A 16,499-nucleotide genomic window follows, 5' to 3' on the forward strand; every position below is an offset into this window, starting at 1 on the left:
AGAATTAAAGACCCGTGTGCAGTTGCAAGGCTTTGATCTCATTGCAGTTACAGAAACGTGGTGGTATAGCTCTCATGACTGGAATGCTGCCATGGATGGCTACGTGCTTTTTAGGAAAGACAGACCAGGAAGGTGAGGAGGTGGAGTTATGCTTTATGTGAGAGAACATCTGGAATATATGGAGCCCTGCCTACAGGTGGATGACAAGTGAGTCAAGAGCTTATGGGTAAGGATAAAAGAGCAGGCTAATATGGGTGACACTGTTGTGGCTGTTTACTATAGGACACTTACAGACAGCTGTGAGTAGCCTCATGATCACAGATCCTGGTTCTCATGGGGGACTTCAACCACCCTGATATCTGCTGGAAGGACAATGCAGTTAGGCACAAACAGTCCAGGAGGTTCCTGCAGAGCATTTACAATAACATTTGACACATATGGTGGATGAGCCAATGAGGAGAGATGTGCTGCTGGACTTTATACTAACAAACAAAGAGGGGCTGGTTGGAGATATGGAGTTTTGTGATCCTTGGCTTCAGTGACCATGAAATGTTGGAGTTCAGGATCCTGAATGGACGAAGCAGGGCAATAAGTAAGACTGCAACCCTGGACTTCAGGAGAACAAACTGGTCTTTTCAGGGACCTACTTGGAAAAATGCCATGGGCTATGGCCCTAGACAGAAGGAGGGTCCAAGAGAGCTGGTCAGTATTCAAGCATCACTTCCTTCAGGCTCAAGATCAGTGTATCCCTATGAGTGACAAGTCAAGCAAAGGGGGCAGGAGACCTTCATGGATGAGCATGGAGCTCCTGGCAAAACGCAAACAGAAGGAAGTATATGGAATGTGGAAAAAGGGACAGGCCACTTGGAAGGATTACAGGCACAATGTCAGAGTGAGCAGGGGTATGACAGGGAAGACTAAGGCCTGTTTAGAAATAAATCTGGCAAGGGATATCAAGAAAAACAAGAAGGGCTTCTTCAAATATATTAGCAGCAAAAGAAAGACTAGGGAAAATGTGGGCCTGCTGCTGAATGGGGTGGGTGCCTTTGTGACAAAGGATACAGAGAAGGCAGGGTTGTTGAATGCCTTTTTTCTTCAGTCTTTACTGTTAAGGCCAGCCCTCAGGAATCCCAGACCCAGAGACAAGAAAGTCTGGAGAAAGGAAGACTTTCTCTCTGTTGAAGAGGATTGGTTTAGAGATCATTTAAGCAAACCTGATATCCAAAAATTTGTGGACCTGGATGGGATGCACCCATGAGTGCTAGGGGAGCTGGTGGATGTTACTGATAAGCCAGTGTTGATCATCTTTGAAAGGTCATGGGGAAGGGGGAGGTGCCTGAGGACTGGAAGAAAGCCAGTGTCACTCCAGTTTTCCAAAAAAGGTCAAGAAGGAGAATCCAGGTGACTACAGGCCAGTCAGCCTCACCTCCATCCCTGGAAAGGCGATGGAACAGCTCATCCTAGAGGCCATCTCCAAGCATATGGAAGAAAAGAAGGTTATCAGGAATAGTCAGCATAGATTCACTAAGGGGAAATCAATCTGACTAAGGGGAAATCAGTCTGTTAGCCATCTGTGATGCAATGACTGGCTGGGTATATGTGGAGAGAGCAGTGGATGTTGTCTACCTTGACTTCAGTAAGGCTTTTGACACTGTCTCCCACAACATCCTCATAAGTAAGCTCAGGAAGTGTGGGTTAGATGAGTGGATTGAGAACTGGCTGGAAGGCAGAGCTCATAGTGCAGTGCTTAGTGGTGCAGTTTAGTTGCAAACCTGTGGCTAGTGTTGTCCCCCAGGGTTTAGTACTTGTTCGACTCATTCATCAATGACCTCGATGAAGGGATAGAGCACAAGTTTGCACTCGGCAAGTTTGCTGACATCACAAAGCTGGGAGGAGTGGCTGATACAGCAGAAGGCTGTGTTGCCATTCAGAGAGACCTGGACAAGTTGGAGAGTTGGCAGAAAGGAACCTCATGAAGGTCAATGAAGGCAAGTGCAAGGTCCTGCATCTTGTGAGGAGTAAACCCATACCCAGCTTGGGGGTTGGCCTGCTGGAAGGCAGCTCTGAGGAGAAGGACCTGAGAATGCTTGTGAACAGCAGGTTAACCATAAGCCAGCAATGTGCCATTGTAGATGAGAAGACCAATGGTGTCCTGGGGTGCATTAGGAAGTGTGTTGCCAGCAGGTCGATGGAGGTGATCCTTCCCCTCTACTCAGCCCTGGTGAGGCCACATGTGGAGTACTGTGTCCAGCTCTGGGCTCCCCAGTACCAGAGGAACATGGAGCTACTGGACTGAGTTCAGTGGAGAGCTATGAAGTTGATTAGGGAACTGAAGCATCTCTCATATGAGGAAAGGTTGAGAGAAGTGGGCCAGTTTTACCTGGAGAAGAGAAGATTGGGAGGGGATCTTATCAATGTATATAAATATCTTAAGGGAGAGTGTAAAGAGGATGGGGCCAGACTCATTTTGGTGGGGCCCAGTGACAGAAAAAGAAGCAACAGGCACAAATTGGAAGTTCCATCTGAATATGAGGAAAAACTTTGCTGTGATGGTGACAGAGCACTGGAAAAGGTTGTCCAGAGAGGCTTTTGAGTCTCCTTCTCTGGAGATATTTAAAACTTTCTTGGGCGTGATCCTGTGCAATGTTCTGTATGTGACCCTGCTTGAGCAGGAGGGGTTGGACTAGATGATATCCAGAGGTCCCTTCCAACTTCAACCATTCTGTGATTCTGATATGGCTGAGCCTATATGTCCTTGGTTGGAAGTACAAAGATAGAAGAGGTACATATGGCACCTCTATAATTTTGTCTCAATATTGACGAGTACCCATCAAGAGTGGAAGACAGAGGGTTTGTCTCTTCTACAGAAATGAAAGAAAAATGTGAACTCTAGTAATAAGCCCTGACTGTCTCCACTGATTAATTGTTAACTCATTGGCTTTTTCTTGGACTGCTACAACTTGTTCTTTGCAGAAAGAAAGGGCTACAAAGAAGGTAGATCTCAGCAGTATAGAAATGAATCAGTCTGGCCTCAGGTCAGGCACTGCTCCTTTTCCCTATTTTATTTATCAGTGTAACTGTAACCATGAAGATTTCTGAGAAGAATAGTGCTGAATAGGAGATGCATATTTATAGGAAAGTGATATTGGGCAGAATCTTCAGTACTACATCAAGTGAATAATGGAAGGACAAACCATAAAAAAAATAGGAAGTTTATATTTTTCTGCTGATGTGTAAAATTGAAGATTTCATCATTCACATACGAGCATGCTTATTTATTTTTATACAATTATTATTTTGGAAAGCATAAATTGTTGCTCACTTAATTTTGCATCCATGTGCACAGGAATGTATGGTCTATGTGTTATACCAAACATGTTTTTCTCAAATAAATTTGAATGCCCAGTTTTAGCTGGTATAATACAAAGCATCATTGTTCAACACAGAGACAAAGTGATAGTTCAGTTTAATGGGAATGACTCTTGGAAAAGGGCAATTTACAGAAATATTTGAAACAGGAGAGGGATGGATATTGGATTAAATGATCTCTAGGGCTTCTGCCCACAAAGAGGATGAGATTAGTAAGACTCCCTTGAAAAAGAAGCTGTTTGTTGTTATTTGTTCCATTCCTTTGAAAAGACTATACAATATTATTCATACTGTATACAACAATATACAAAATGGCCCTAAATGCTACTGAATACAACGTAAAGCCTCCTTCCAGACATCAGACAGATTTTCAGGTAGAAAAAGCTACATGTCAATGGTGAAAAATAATCTGTGTGTATGGGGGTGTTGCAGGCATGACATTATTAGTGCATCATCATTTTCCCATTGTAAAAACGCACTGACTGACTTGTGGAAAAATAACTGTGATTCCTAGTCACCACATTTTCAGCAGATGCAGTCAAATGCAAGACACAAAATGTTTTGAAGAAAGAGAAAATAGCATGATTTCAGCACCCTGCCTGAAGCTTTCTGAATAGAGTCTCAGAATATTTGACAAGCGTGGTTCTTCTCCTGCATTAGGTCTGCAATTGCATTCTGTGCACTCCATTACATCCAGCAAGGTATTTGTCATTTTCACTGAAGCTCTAAGTGGTCAGTATGTATAAGGGGAAAAATTAGGCGATAGATGACTGGTGCAAAGTCTGCTCATATATCATCTCTATAGATCTGACATGACAGACATAGAAGATCACAGCGCTGAACCCAAAGACTTTGCCTTCTCATACTTCTCTTTAATAATAAAACACTTCCATGTGCTCAGACCTGAAAAAAGAGGGATATAGCCTAGGAAAGCAAGGAAATCACATTTCAGGAGAATAATGGTCTGCACAGAAAATACAAAAGCACCTCAAACATAGACAGCTCTGTTATCTATGAAAATACAGCAAAATAAATTTCATTGACGTAGTTTGATTTCTGTTTTTCAAGATTTGAAAAAATATTGGCTAAGATTTGTCATAGAAGAAAAAGTTTAGAGTGCAAGTGAAATTTCTGTGATTTATTAAACTTTGCAGCAAATAAAATATTTCTGAAGGATAGGACAGACAGCCTGCTCTATTACAAATGAGTAGTGAGATGAGCTCGTGCCAAGGTGATGTCATTGGATTCTGGCAGGGAATGCAGCTTCCTGACTAATGGAAAAGCTGTGAGATCCGAGCAAGTTAAAAGGAAAAGGAAATACACCTGAGTCTTTAGTGAGCTTTTAATGAAAATATTTTTTGTTTCTTTTTTGAGTTAAGGACTGAGTCTGCTGAAGCAGGCCTTTGATTCCCAAAATATTTGGCTGATACACTCCTCCATCACTGCTGCCAGAACAAAGTCTCATTGCACAGGATGTAGACTACTTTTAAAATCTGAGTAACTTCATGGAGGTTGAAAGTAAAAAACATCTTGAAGGAAATCCTTATAATCCTGCAGCACAGGGACTGTAAGAAACATCTAATTTGGGGCTGGCAGGAAGAATATTAACCTCAGCCTCCTGCCTTTTATCCCCACATTTTTTCCAGCTATGGAAGCTTCCTTACAAGCAATGGAAACTCACTGACTCAGGTAGCAGTCTGGTCAGCACATAACTGACTGCTGAGAGATCAATGCAGGTGGAAACTCCTAATGCAGAGAACCTGGCAAGCTGTTGACTTTAGATTTTGAACTGCAGTGAACTGCTGAATATTAAGGAAAAGATATTAATTGTTGAGTGCTGGCTTAACAGCACCTGTTACTGAATTCAAAGGACCTTATTAGTGCGGGGTTCAGGGGTGGCAGTGATCTGTGTACACGCACGCACTAAAAATGGAAAGGAGGTTGTGGGTATCATTAACTCTGTTTACCTTTGTGTCAGACTCCAGACAAAACTCCATCAAACTGAGGTCTGCTAATCAGAGGCTGTCCGATGTAATGATATTTCCCCAGAGTGGCTATTAAAGGAGGTTAAATGGAGCATTTTCTGTATTCACTTCAAACACATTGTGCTTCAATCTGACTTAAACAGATCAAAAAGTATGTTAATATGGGGAATCATGGATGAGACACGAGCAGAAGTTACTAGACATACTCTGCAGGATTTTTCTTACAGAGCTGCCATTAATTTTCAGAAATCTGTTTTCCTCAAAGCTCTTACAACTATTAATTTGGAGTTTACTAAATGGTACCTTTCTCCTTGTTGCACGATTTTTAAAAACTTCTAGTATGTTTAACTAGACCAAGGATTCAAAGGCAGCCTAAATAACTATTGAATGTACAAATGCAATTTCTAGTGGTCTGGACGATCTTTCTTAAAGCCTGTACAGAAGTTTTTCCCCCTGCTTGAGACAGTCAGCAACAGAGAAGGCGCGACTCACACAGTACCTTTGCCGACACCTGCATGCTGTTTTCTTGCATGTTCATGATGGCTTCAGAAATCTTGACATCAATAGGATCCATGACTGATTCAATGTTGAATGGTCCCTCTAATCTCTCCGCTACCAGAAGCATAGCATCTGTTGAAACACAAAGCAGCCATTCCCTTAAAGAAGGGATACTTTCAGGTGTCTCAGGCAGACCGAGTGCTCCAAGCAGGAGCCCTGGGGATGTATGGTAGCAGAACCATGAAACCTGCCTGCAGTGCAGCTCCCTAGCTAGCAAAAACAGCTTCCCCTTACACTGCCACCACAGAAAGAGGAATAAAGACTCAAAAAGTTAGATTAACAATAGTTGCCATAGCATTATTGAGCTTGCGGTGCAGTTATTTTACACAGCATTGCACCACATGGAGCAGCCAGTGCTCTGGAGTGTGCTCATGTGATCTCTGTCCCAAGAAAAAAACAGGATGATCGAAATGAATCCCTGAGGTATGTTCTTAGAGTTTGTATGAGATGATGAAAACTTTGATATGATATATCAGGGTGTTATAATTAAAGCAGCTGTTCTTTCTGACCTTAATGATCTCATTTTCTTGCAATATGAACAGCAGATGAATATTGGATTTCTGCCATAGTGTATAGGTATGAACCATGTTTGCCCTGCTACATTTTCAAAATGTGGTTGAAAGTTGTATGCAAGAAAACATATTCTTTGTTTTGGAATTTAAAAACAATTGTTTCCTTATTTTGCTTTTGAGGCCTTCTCAAAAGCAGCTTTAACTAGTAGTGTTCATTAACAAGTAAAAACAAAGCAACTGTAAAGAAATTAATAACTGTAAAAAACATTTTGCCATGCCTCACATGTCTGCACATGGACAAAGATTAGCCACAATTTCTGTGATGTGATAAACTTGCATTTATACTATACCTTTGAACATCATATTTGATTCTTCTCATATGTTAGCATTTAAGACTTTCCAGCATCCAAGTAGATTTAAACAGATACCATTTGCAATTTTAACGTGATAAACAAAAACCTTCACATGCTGTCTTCTTTATCCCTCAGGCTTAGGCTCCAAAAGGTACTAAACAGGCTTCCTCCCAAAACAGACTCCTCTTGTGATTTGCTGCCATAAATACCAGTCTTGCAGCATCTATGCAGAGAAGGCACAGAGCACCCCATTGTCCTGTGTTAGCTCTGCATTTTTCTGGAGAGTCCTGGGGCTCCTTTCCAGCCTGCATGGCTATCTCCTTCCTTCCTACAGAAATGTGTCTGTGGATGTATAGGAAGAAGAGGCTGGTGCCTCACCCTAGGATTTGAGAAGCAAACTCCCATGCACAGCCTGACCTGAGGGTTATAGTATGCTAACAGTTTATATGCAGTCAATGCATGCCTAAAAATCCCACTGAAATAGAAACTACGTTGCATTTTGTACCTAAGTACTTCTGTAAATTTGGGTCTAATATTTCTCTGTACTTTTAGGCTAGTAAGAGGGGAATGCCTATTTTTTGGAGTGGGGTGTATAAAACTTGTCGCTAACTGTGAGAAATGGTGAGATGGTAGCAATTCAGTTTCAAAAAGAGGTGCTATTTTGGCTATACATTATTTTAAAATTATTTAGTTTAAACAATTTTTGGGGGAACACTGCAAAAACAACACCTAACTCTGACAGAGGAACCATAACAGCTTTTAAACATACGAAGAAATATACATACACAGATGCACATATATACAGTTGCACATGCACACACTTAAAGGTCACTCCAGTAAGTCAGCAATTTTTTCACATCGGAAGTTTAGTCTATTGTAAAGGATTTCGTCCCTCACAAGTTTGGAATGACTTGTATAAAACATTTATTATGCCTTTGAACTTTTTGAGCAATGTGACAAGTCTAAATACTAGCTGCCACAACCAGTACTAGGCATTGTTATGGCAAAAGTCTTGGTGGCTAGATTTTGGTGGTTTTGGCTTAGTTTGGGCTTAAGTTTGAGATTGGGGTTAATGCATAAAATAATCAGATTTTATTTATTCATTGCAGGAATAGCCCACAGCTTAATTTAGGGAAAGGTTCTTCTGCACCAGCACACTTTAGTTTGGAAACTACCAAGTTGGACAAGTCTGGTGCTCAGTTCAAGTACATGTCGGAGATAATGGACTGTGTATGTTGAAGTAGAGGTCAGTAAATAGGCAATTGTTGGCATGAGAAGGGAGCTGGAGACTCTTCATGAGAATAGGTGGTAGCATGAGTCTACTTATTGTTACTTCTGATGGTAGGGAGCACTATTTCTGAGTTAAATCTTGAAGCAGAATCTCATCCGCGTCACAGAAAAGTGCATCATCCCTGACTGAACAAGAACCACATCTTTAATTGTCAGAATGGTCTTACCTCAAGCAAAGTGCCTTCAACTTCAAAATGAATAGTATGAAGAGAAGCAAACTCAGATCTGTTATTAACAATTTGAAAGTATCCACAGATTCACTGTTAAGAGATACTTCTGTATATCAGCAGTCTGTATTTTTGTTTTGGAGCTGGGAGACAGTGTTAAAATAAAGCCTTTACAGGGACCCGTTTGAGGAAGCAGAGGCTGATAAATGACATAAACGTTGGGATGAGAGAGGTTTGAAAGGATAAGGTAAAACAGGTTAATTTTGCAACATTATTTCTGAGGCTGGCTCAAGTAGCTGTGCTTCCAGTTAGAGTTCATTTTAGGGTTCAGCTCAGACGAGAAGGCTTGGTCAATTGCAAAATTTAGACAAACTCTTGCACAAACTGAAAACAAATGTTTTTCAAGGATTTATAGTATATTTTTTGTTTTCAAGCAGATGTGTGAGTCCGTGGCTGATTTAGTGGTGGCTAGACTGCTAAGTTACTCCTGTCTCCTTCTGGTAGCTCAACCAAGCAAAAGAGCAAGTGACATTCCTATGAACCCCAAAATGATTTTCTTAGTCTCCGATTGAGCTTTTCCTGCTACCCTTAATCTAACCATTGCTGTCCCTAATATTAAGTTAAACCTATCCAGATGATATCTGGCAGCCCTAGACTCAAATAAGCTTCCAACAACAAGAAAGTGATATTATTGAGAGTGTGCAAGCCTCTTGGGAACATAATTACTACTGTAGTTTTTGAGACAGCTCTCAGACTAAAATTCAGACTGAATTTCCCATCCTTAATATTGATCTCCAGAAAATAAAAATAAAAAGACAAAAAACAATTTCTGGGTTAATTCCTCACTTAGGGAATATTCCCTTGGTTCTTTAGGTTGTATCCTTTTGTTTGCTACCCATAACTTAGCCATAATTCTCACTCTAGTTCTAGACCTTGTTATTCACTTGCACAATTCTGCATGAACACATGCAGTACATGCACACAACACAACTTATGAAATTTAATGAAATAAAAGTTCTTAGATTGAATATAGTGAAAATCAGATGAAATTAATGACCTGAGATTTATGAAAAGTCAGTCAAAATGATGTAATGGTTCTTCACAATCTATAGCTCTTAAAATCTATAATTGTGTAACAACAACTGTGTAACAATACACATCACTCTGTTGTCCCAAGATTCTTTTTTTCTCCTAAAAATGCTATGAATACTATTACAGGAGAAGCTGGAAAGCTTTCAAAATGAAGTTAAGAAAATCTATATGTCTCAGTCTTAAATCTTAATTCTTGGGAACAGGACCCTTGAACCCAAATAAAACCTAATTCAGTTCAGTAGTACTCTGTGTGGGTTTAAAAAATTGCTCAATCAGCTCATATGTTAGATAGTGGGAGCTTAGTTACGGCTTGTGCGATAAAAAACTGAAAACTGGTAGATTATTCGATTGCCTATTTTTCATGAATAAATTTGGTCTGTTTTGTTCAATTGTGTATATTTAATTTTGTAACTTTTACATTTTTCAAAATCTGCTTTGCTTAGGCTAAATACGTCTTCGTTCTCCATACACTACAGCACCTGACAAAGAGCTGGCATCTATCTGCAGGGTGAGTCACTGAAGAATTCTGTTTAGGTAAGTCATTCTTGCTTCATGGGTTTGTTAGCATCTTGGAAACAAAAAGCATGGCTAATTGCTCACTTGAGGACATGGGCTCATAAAATAGCCCTGAGAAGGTGTAGAGCACATGGCACACTAGACTCAACTCTCAGTGCCACAGCCTTTCCTGCTAGGTGCATGCTGCTGATACCAAAAGTAATGTTTTCTTGCTGATGTTACATTTCCTTCAGGGAAGGTTTCTGGAAAGCTTTCTAGTAAATCACAGGTTACAGGAGAACGGGCAAGGACACTTATTTGTGAGACATCTGACAACTGAAAAAAACAGCCCAAACCAGACTGGAATAGAAAGTTCCTTTAAAAGCAATCAGTGCCTTCTTTCTCTTGCCACCTTCTTATCATTAAGAAAATGTTAGAAAATTTTTCAAAAAAAAATTTAAAAATTAGAAAAAGTTTAGAAAAAGTTTTCTTTTTGGTGCTTTGTATCTTGTTCCTTTAAAGACTCAGGCAGTTGGTAAGGAAAGGCATTTTTGTTGTCTGTTAGTTTGGCTATAACATCTTTTTTTTCCTTTCATGCACATCTTTGTTATCCTACTTTTACATTATCAGTGAAATCCCAGCAGTGACTGAGCTTTCCCCAGAGAAATCCAGAAACACGTCTGTGGATTAATTGTCTAAAAACATATTTTCTTTACAGAGACAAGAAGTGCTAAATTACTGAATTGCATATCCTTCATGAAATCCTAAGGTATATCTTGTTTCAAGGAAAAATGGAGAAAGATCTCATCTATTTTTTTTTCCAGGAGGTTACTATTTTTTCTAGTCCCATACATTTGATCCAACATTAATGAAAGAACATGAAACATTTGTTCACATAGTCTCTTGTGAAAAAATGTAAGGATTAATTTTATTTGGCAAGCTTCAAAGGATTTGTCTATGCACAAGCCTATGGACTGCATGAGAAGAGAGATGAATGAGTTGTAAACAGACTGAGAGACTAATTGTGGTTTACCATGACCTTGAGAATGGCAAAGGCAGTTTTAGAAAAGGATATAACTGTAAATATGCTGGACTGCTAAGCACTGCTCATTCAATACCTTCAATATCTTCAATACGTTTAATACCTTCCCAACCTTCTGACCAAGGGCAGGGAAAGGCAGCAGTCTGAGTTGTATTTACCGAATCATGTAGGTAAAACAGTGAATTTTCCATCATGACACTGAATATAAATAATGGCCATAAAAGCTTTAGAGCGTTGGATGGTAAATTAATGAAACAAAATAAACAAAAATTGAAAAGTGAATTATAGGTACATATTGACTTTTTGGAAATATAATAACAGTGGAAAGGAGTCTGTGTAATTCTCTGCCAAAACTCGTACTGCTAGATTATGATTTCCTAAAAAAAATCAAGCAGGGGAAAGTAAAACGCCACCTCATGTTTAATGAGGTGTTAAGAATTTTTTCTCATAAAACCAGAATAAAGCATGGCAGTGATGCCAATACTACTATTTTTGCTAGGGTCCACATTCCCCTTTTCACATTATTATTCATATGAGAACACTATATGGTTCCATTCTGATGAGGCTTAATTGACAGATTTCCCCTCCACCTATCATTAAACTCCACAGAAGTATTGGCATATAACATTGAAATACTCAGTCTTCCCCTGAAGACTTCCTAATTTTTTTTTTGTTTCCTTAGGAGGTGTGGGTTACTTTTCTTAAAACTCATGTCTGCAACAGTGTAAACTGTTATCTTGATTCATGGCAACATCACTTACTGCTCCCTCAAAAAAGAAAAAATGAATTGACAGTGTTAAGAATGAACTAACATTTTCTTTACCAATAATAGTGGAGAACCTCTTACCACTTGCACTGTGATGGTCTCTAACTTTCTCTTTTATGTAGAACAGCACAAAAAATCACTTTAATACAACGTACAATATATGTATGAAAAAGATATTGACAGGCAGTTGTCATCTTATTGAAGCTGTTAGCAACAAAATTAATTTTGTAGGTTGAACAGTAGGTTCACTAGCTTTTTGAACATTTCACATAACACAATTTTCTCCCATGTATTGAAAAAAATGACCATATTAAAGTGATTTCACTTCTTTGTCTTTCAATAATTTTGAGCAATTCTAAATAATTTAGTGAAATGTTGTTAGAGTATGTCTTATTTTGTTCACTTATGCAAAAACAAAGGAGCAAAGACTATGCAAAATGATAATCCTTGTCTACTATTATGACTCTACTACCCTATGGGAGCTGAATGCAAGATGTTCTGAACAGGACTTTTAGCAAATGTTGTTGCCAAATGTTGTTGAGAATCCTGTCTGAATGTTTGACATGAATCAATGAATAAAATGCAGCACATTTATAAAATCTTTGTCTTATTGCTTCTTCCTTATGCCAAGAGGTGTTTAAATAGTTCCATCATCAGGCACAGAAATTATAGCTAGTAAATAAGATAAATCTCATTGATACATGCCCATATGCTTCCTGCTATAGCTTATTCTTTAAATTTGTGTTAATATATACTGATCTGTAATTCTTTCAAGATATGCAGTTTTAAATACTGAAAAAAACATACATCTTTCTGACTTTACTTTGATGAGATATTCTCAGATGGCTGAAGATAGTAAATTACAGTCTGAAATTTCTTATTTAATGCATTCTTTCCTTAGAAAAGCTATCCTGAGTATATTTTTTGTGTTATCTTGATAGTCATAGACAGTAGAATCTCAAAGATCTTTTCAGCTATTCTACTGCCAATGCAGAATGACAGTCTACAGTATACATTTCCTTGTGATCTGTCCAGTACAGTTTTAAAATAGCTTAGATATGTTTCTCCCATCTTTATTTTTTAGGAAGACATTATATTGTCTGCCTCACCTCATTATATTTATCCAGTTATGTAGTGTATTTTTTTCTGCTTAATTTCACTCAGTTATTCCTTATCATCTTAAACAGTACTATTATTTTCTTCTTATTCTTTTTAAATCTCTCGGATATTTACAGACATCTATCATATACTCCTTTAGTTTGTGCTGTCACACTTTCCATGCTTACTTTTTTACTTTTTTTTAATATATTTTTTAAACTATTTCCTTGGGTATTTTGTTCTTTTCTTTATTTCTATTTAAAAGAGCTCACTCGTATTGTGATGTCTAGAATGAATAAAACTTTTAAAGTAGGAATTCATTAATGTTGTTTTGCAGGTACCTTTTTAGCCCAAATTTCTGACTCAGAAAATCATCTCAATTCTCTTGATTCTTCTGATTTCTTTATCTTCTTTTCACAACTGATTTATAATTCATAACTCCCATGTCTGTCTTGACATATTATTTCAAGTGTCTCCACATATTCAGCATTTACTGTGATCATACTTTCTGCACTGGTTTTCATTCTATTCCCTAGTACTTTGTGTTGTAGAACTTTTTCCAAACCTGATAGAATTTATGGCACAGTTTTGAAAACATTATTAATGATCTATCTATTATATCTTCTTGAGAAATAATGCTTTTTCACTTTTATAAACAATTTGTTTGAAGAAAATCTTTGGTTATTTCAAAAATAAATTCAACCTTTAGTGACATCTAGTCTACGCATAATCGCTCTGCTAATAAGTGTGGTGCCTTCTATGAAAATATCCTCTTTTGTAAGAACCTAGCTTAAACCTAACAAACTTGTCATTCTTATTGTCTGTTTACTGAGAATTAGTTATGGAAGAACATTTATCCTCATCCTATTTTTTCTTTTCCTTGAGTACTTACTGCTCCATAGTCTCTTGCTACTGCTGAATATAGAGAAACTTGCTTGCTGTGTCAAGATAATCAACATTTTTCTAGCCCTTCATAGAGTTAGATGTGTGGAGAGCCACCTGGATGGTGAAAGGTTTGGATGACTTGGATAAGTTCTTCAAAAGGTTTGGAGAACTTGGATAAGGAAAAGCTGAATGAACTGGGTTTGCTCAGCCACCAAAAAGCAGGTTCAGTTGATATCTCATCACAGTCTTCAGTGCCTAAAAGGTAGATTCAGAGAAGGTGGGGGAACTTCACATGGGTGTGGAGTGACAGGACAAGATGCAGTGGGCACAAATTTCTATTTGGCTGTAAGAAAAATATTCACCATGTGAACAACTAAACACCTGAGGATCTCCACAGGTCCCTTCCTAAACCAGTCTTTTTCTGTGACTCTGTGGCTGGGCTTCAATTCACTTCAGCTATCTAAGAATTAAGTTTACAGCCTGAGTTGTAGAAAGCTTATGATTTTGCTCCAAAGACTTTTAAAAATACTCCACAGGACTCTATGCTTAAGATTTCACTGTTGTAACCTTTTCATAAGTGATCTGTTATCTGGGAATAGGGGTAAATTATCAGGTGAAAGAGAGCGCTAGTACACAGGTAAGATGAAGACTGTTACAGAAAATCCGAGAAGGACCTCATAGTTCTGTGTGACTGAGCAGTAAAACGGCATCAAGTGATGAGTATAAGAAAAAATTCAAATATTTTTTTAGGCAATGGTGGGTTCTGAGTTTACTATTATCACTCAAAAACAAGCTTTTTGATTGGTATTAGATCATTCTACTGTAACATGAGCTCAGCAATCATACCACCCCCCAAAACAAAAACAGAAACAAACAACAACAAAAAAGCAACACAAAATAATCATTAAGTATTGTGAATAATTAAGGAACAAAACACCAAATAAATGTTTATGTTTTTGAATAAATCTATGGTGAAACATCATCTTGTATACTGCATTGCAGAAGTTATAAGTGTAAGCTTTCAAATACCATACAATTTATAATTTAACATTCTATAACCCTGAAAAGATTGTCAAACTGTGGGTGGCATGGGGAGGCTGCCTAGGTGTTAAGGTTCATCATCTATTCCAGTAGAGGAAGGAGGAAATAGAATATGAAACGTTATTAGTTTCTTTATGCTACAATAATGATACCTTGCTAATCCCAAGACTAGGTGGCAAATTCCTTATGGTTGCCATGGTTATCAGAGAACATCTGTCTGCTTCTTAGTTCTTTTGGTAAATTCTGCCTTTTGTTCTTCTGAACAAAAGAAAAATTTTCCCTGTTTTATGTAGGAAACCATAATTGTTATAAAGATTTGAAACACACATTTCCCAGGTACTGATGCCAGATTTATAAATAGGCATCCTATCACTAACATCTTTCCAGCTACTTTGTCACTAAGCTGACTTTATGCTTTTCCTTGCCATAAATAAACAATCAACCTATGGCCAGTTATGCTGGCACGAATCCATCCCAACGGTGTGGCTCTTAGGGAGGTGTCACACACACTTGCACAGACAAAATTGATTTTTGCCTTTCATTTTATTGATTAATATGGAAATTTACTGCAGTTATTTCATTACTTTTAAAAGCCATCCACTATGTGGAGAATTTTTAGATGCCTAACATCATTTTCTCCCAATAAGGCCCAATGTAGCAAATATATATATATTTTTTTCCCCAGATAAATGTTTGAATCCCAAATGATTGTGCACATCAAGGTTGTCACAAATCAATACAGCTGGTATGACTTATCTGTTTATTGTTTTGACACTCCTCTTGAAAGGAAAGAACAATTTCTGTATGTTTGCCTAGCTGCAGTAAGTATATTGCAGGGATGAAACAGAACTAATCAATAGGATAGACGCAATGCTGTAAAATCCTACACTTGAGCTCCTTAACTCTTCTAAATTATCTATGTCCTGTTCTTTAAAATGATTGGGAAACCAAGAGTAAAAATGTTCATCCCGTCTAGAGAAGGTCAAAGTAATATAAAAGCTAATGTTCATCACACAAGGCCACTAGCCTGATAAGTTGTAATCATCATAAATACTAATAATAACACACAGATAATGCTGGCCAGAAAATAAAGGATCTGTGCCCACTAAAACTTTCACAGGAGGAAAAAAAATTGTTTTAACTGAAGGTGAAAAATTAAAAAATGGAACATTCTTCACAGAAAGATTGCTGGCTGGCTGTACATTGGCAAGGCTTCTAGGCCAGCAGCCAGGGAACCATCCTATTAATTCTCCCTCAAGAAATTTTGATTTACTAAAATGAGTGTTTTCCAACAGGAAAGATCATTTGATCTTTGTGAATATGGATTCATTATATTTCCCTATAAGACTGCTGAATATCATAAAACCAGAGAATGGAAACTAGAGGCGTATGGGGATGTTTTGGGATCAATTCCCTCTAACTTTTAATCTGTTCCTACTATTCTAAGCACTTAAGAAAACAGTCCTCTGAATCCCTATACACTAAATGAAGTGATGCAGCCAGTCCTGGAGACTTCTGGAGGGAGATCCCACCCAACCCATTTTGTTAGGCATTACAATGCAGGTGCTAACCTCTTGCAAAGGTGTTTGCATTGGATTCCGTCTTCAGTGTTCACCCCAAGTGCATCAGGTTTCTCTCCCACTTGAACTCCTCCTCTGCCACTGACTGGTGCTCAAGGCCAGTTTTCATGCAATTCTTAATCTAGATTCAGATACACTTAATCCAGCTTCTCTGCTTACCAGAATAACATGTTGGTGAAATTCTGCTATAACTAACCTGTCTATGTGTCTGGGATATGAGCACCAATTTCACTGCAGCCATTCTAGATTCATACAGGCAAGCATAA

The 16,499-nt window shown here is 38.2% G+C and overlaps 1 protein-coding gene across 2 annotated transcripts in view; it reads right to left on the minus strand.

The window, feature by feature from the left end:
• GPC6 (glypican 6) overlaps positions 1-16,499 on the minus strand; it is an 807,879-nt gene that overhangs the window by 70,878 nt on the left and 720,502 nt on the right. For both annotated transcript variants that reach the window (XM_080577232.1, XM_080577233.1), the window contains exon 5: positions 5,854-5,984. In XM_080577232.1, the coding sequence (XP_080433358.1) occupies positions 5,854-5,984 (131 nt within the window). The remainder of the gene's footprint in view (positions 1-5,853; positions 5,985-16,499) is intronic.

This window comes from Anser brachyrhynchus (genome assembly GCF_964034855.1).
Source record: "Anser brachyrhynchus genome assembly, chromosome: 1".
In the NCBI taxonomy this organism is placed as follows: domain Eukaryota; kingdom Metazoa; phylum Chordata; class Aves; order Anseriformes; family Anatidae; genus Anser; species Anser brachyrhynchus.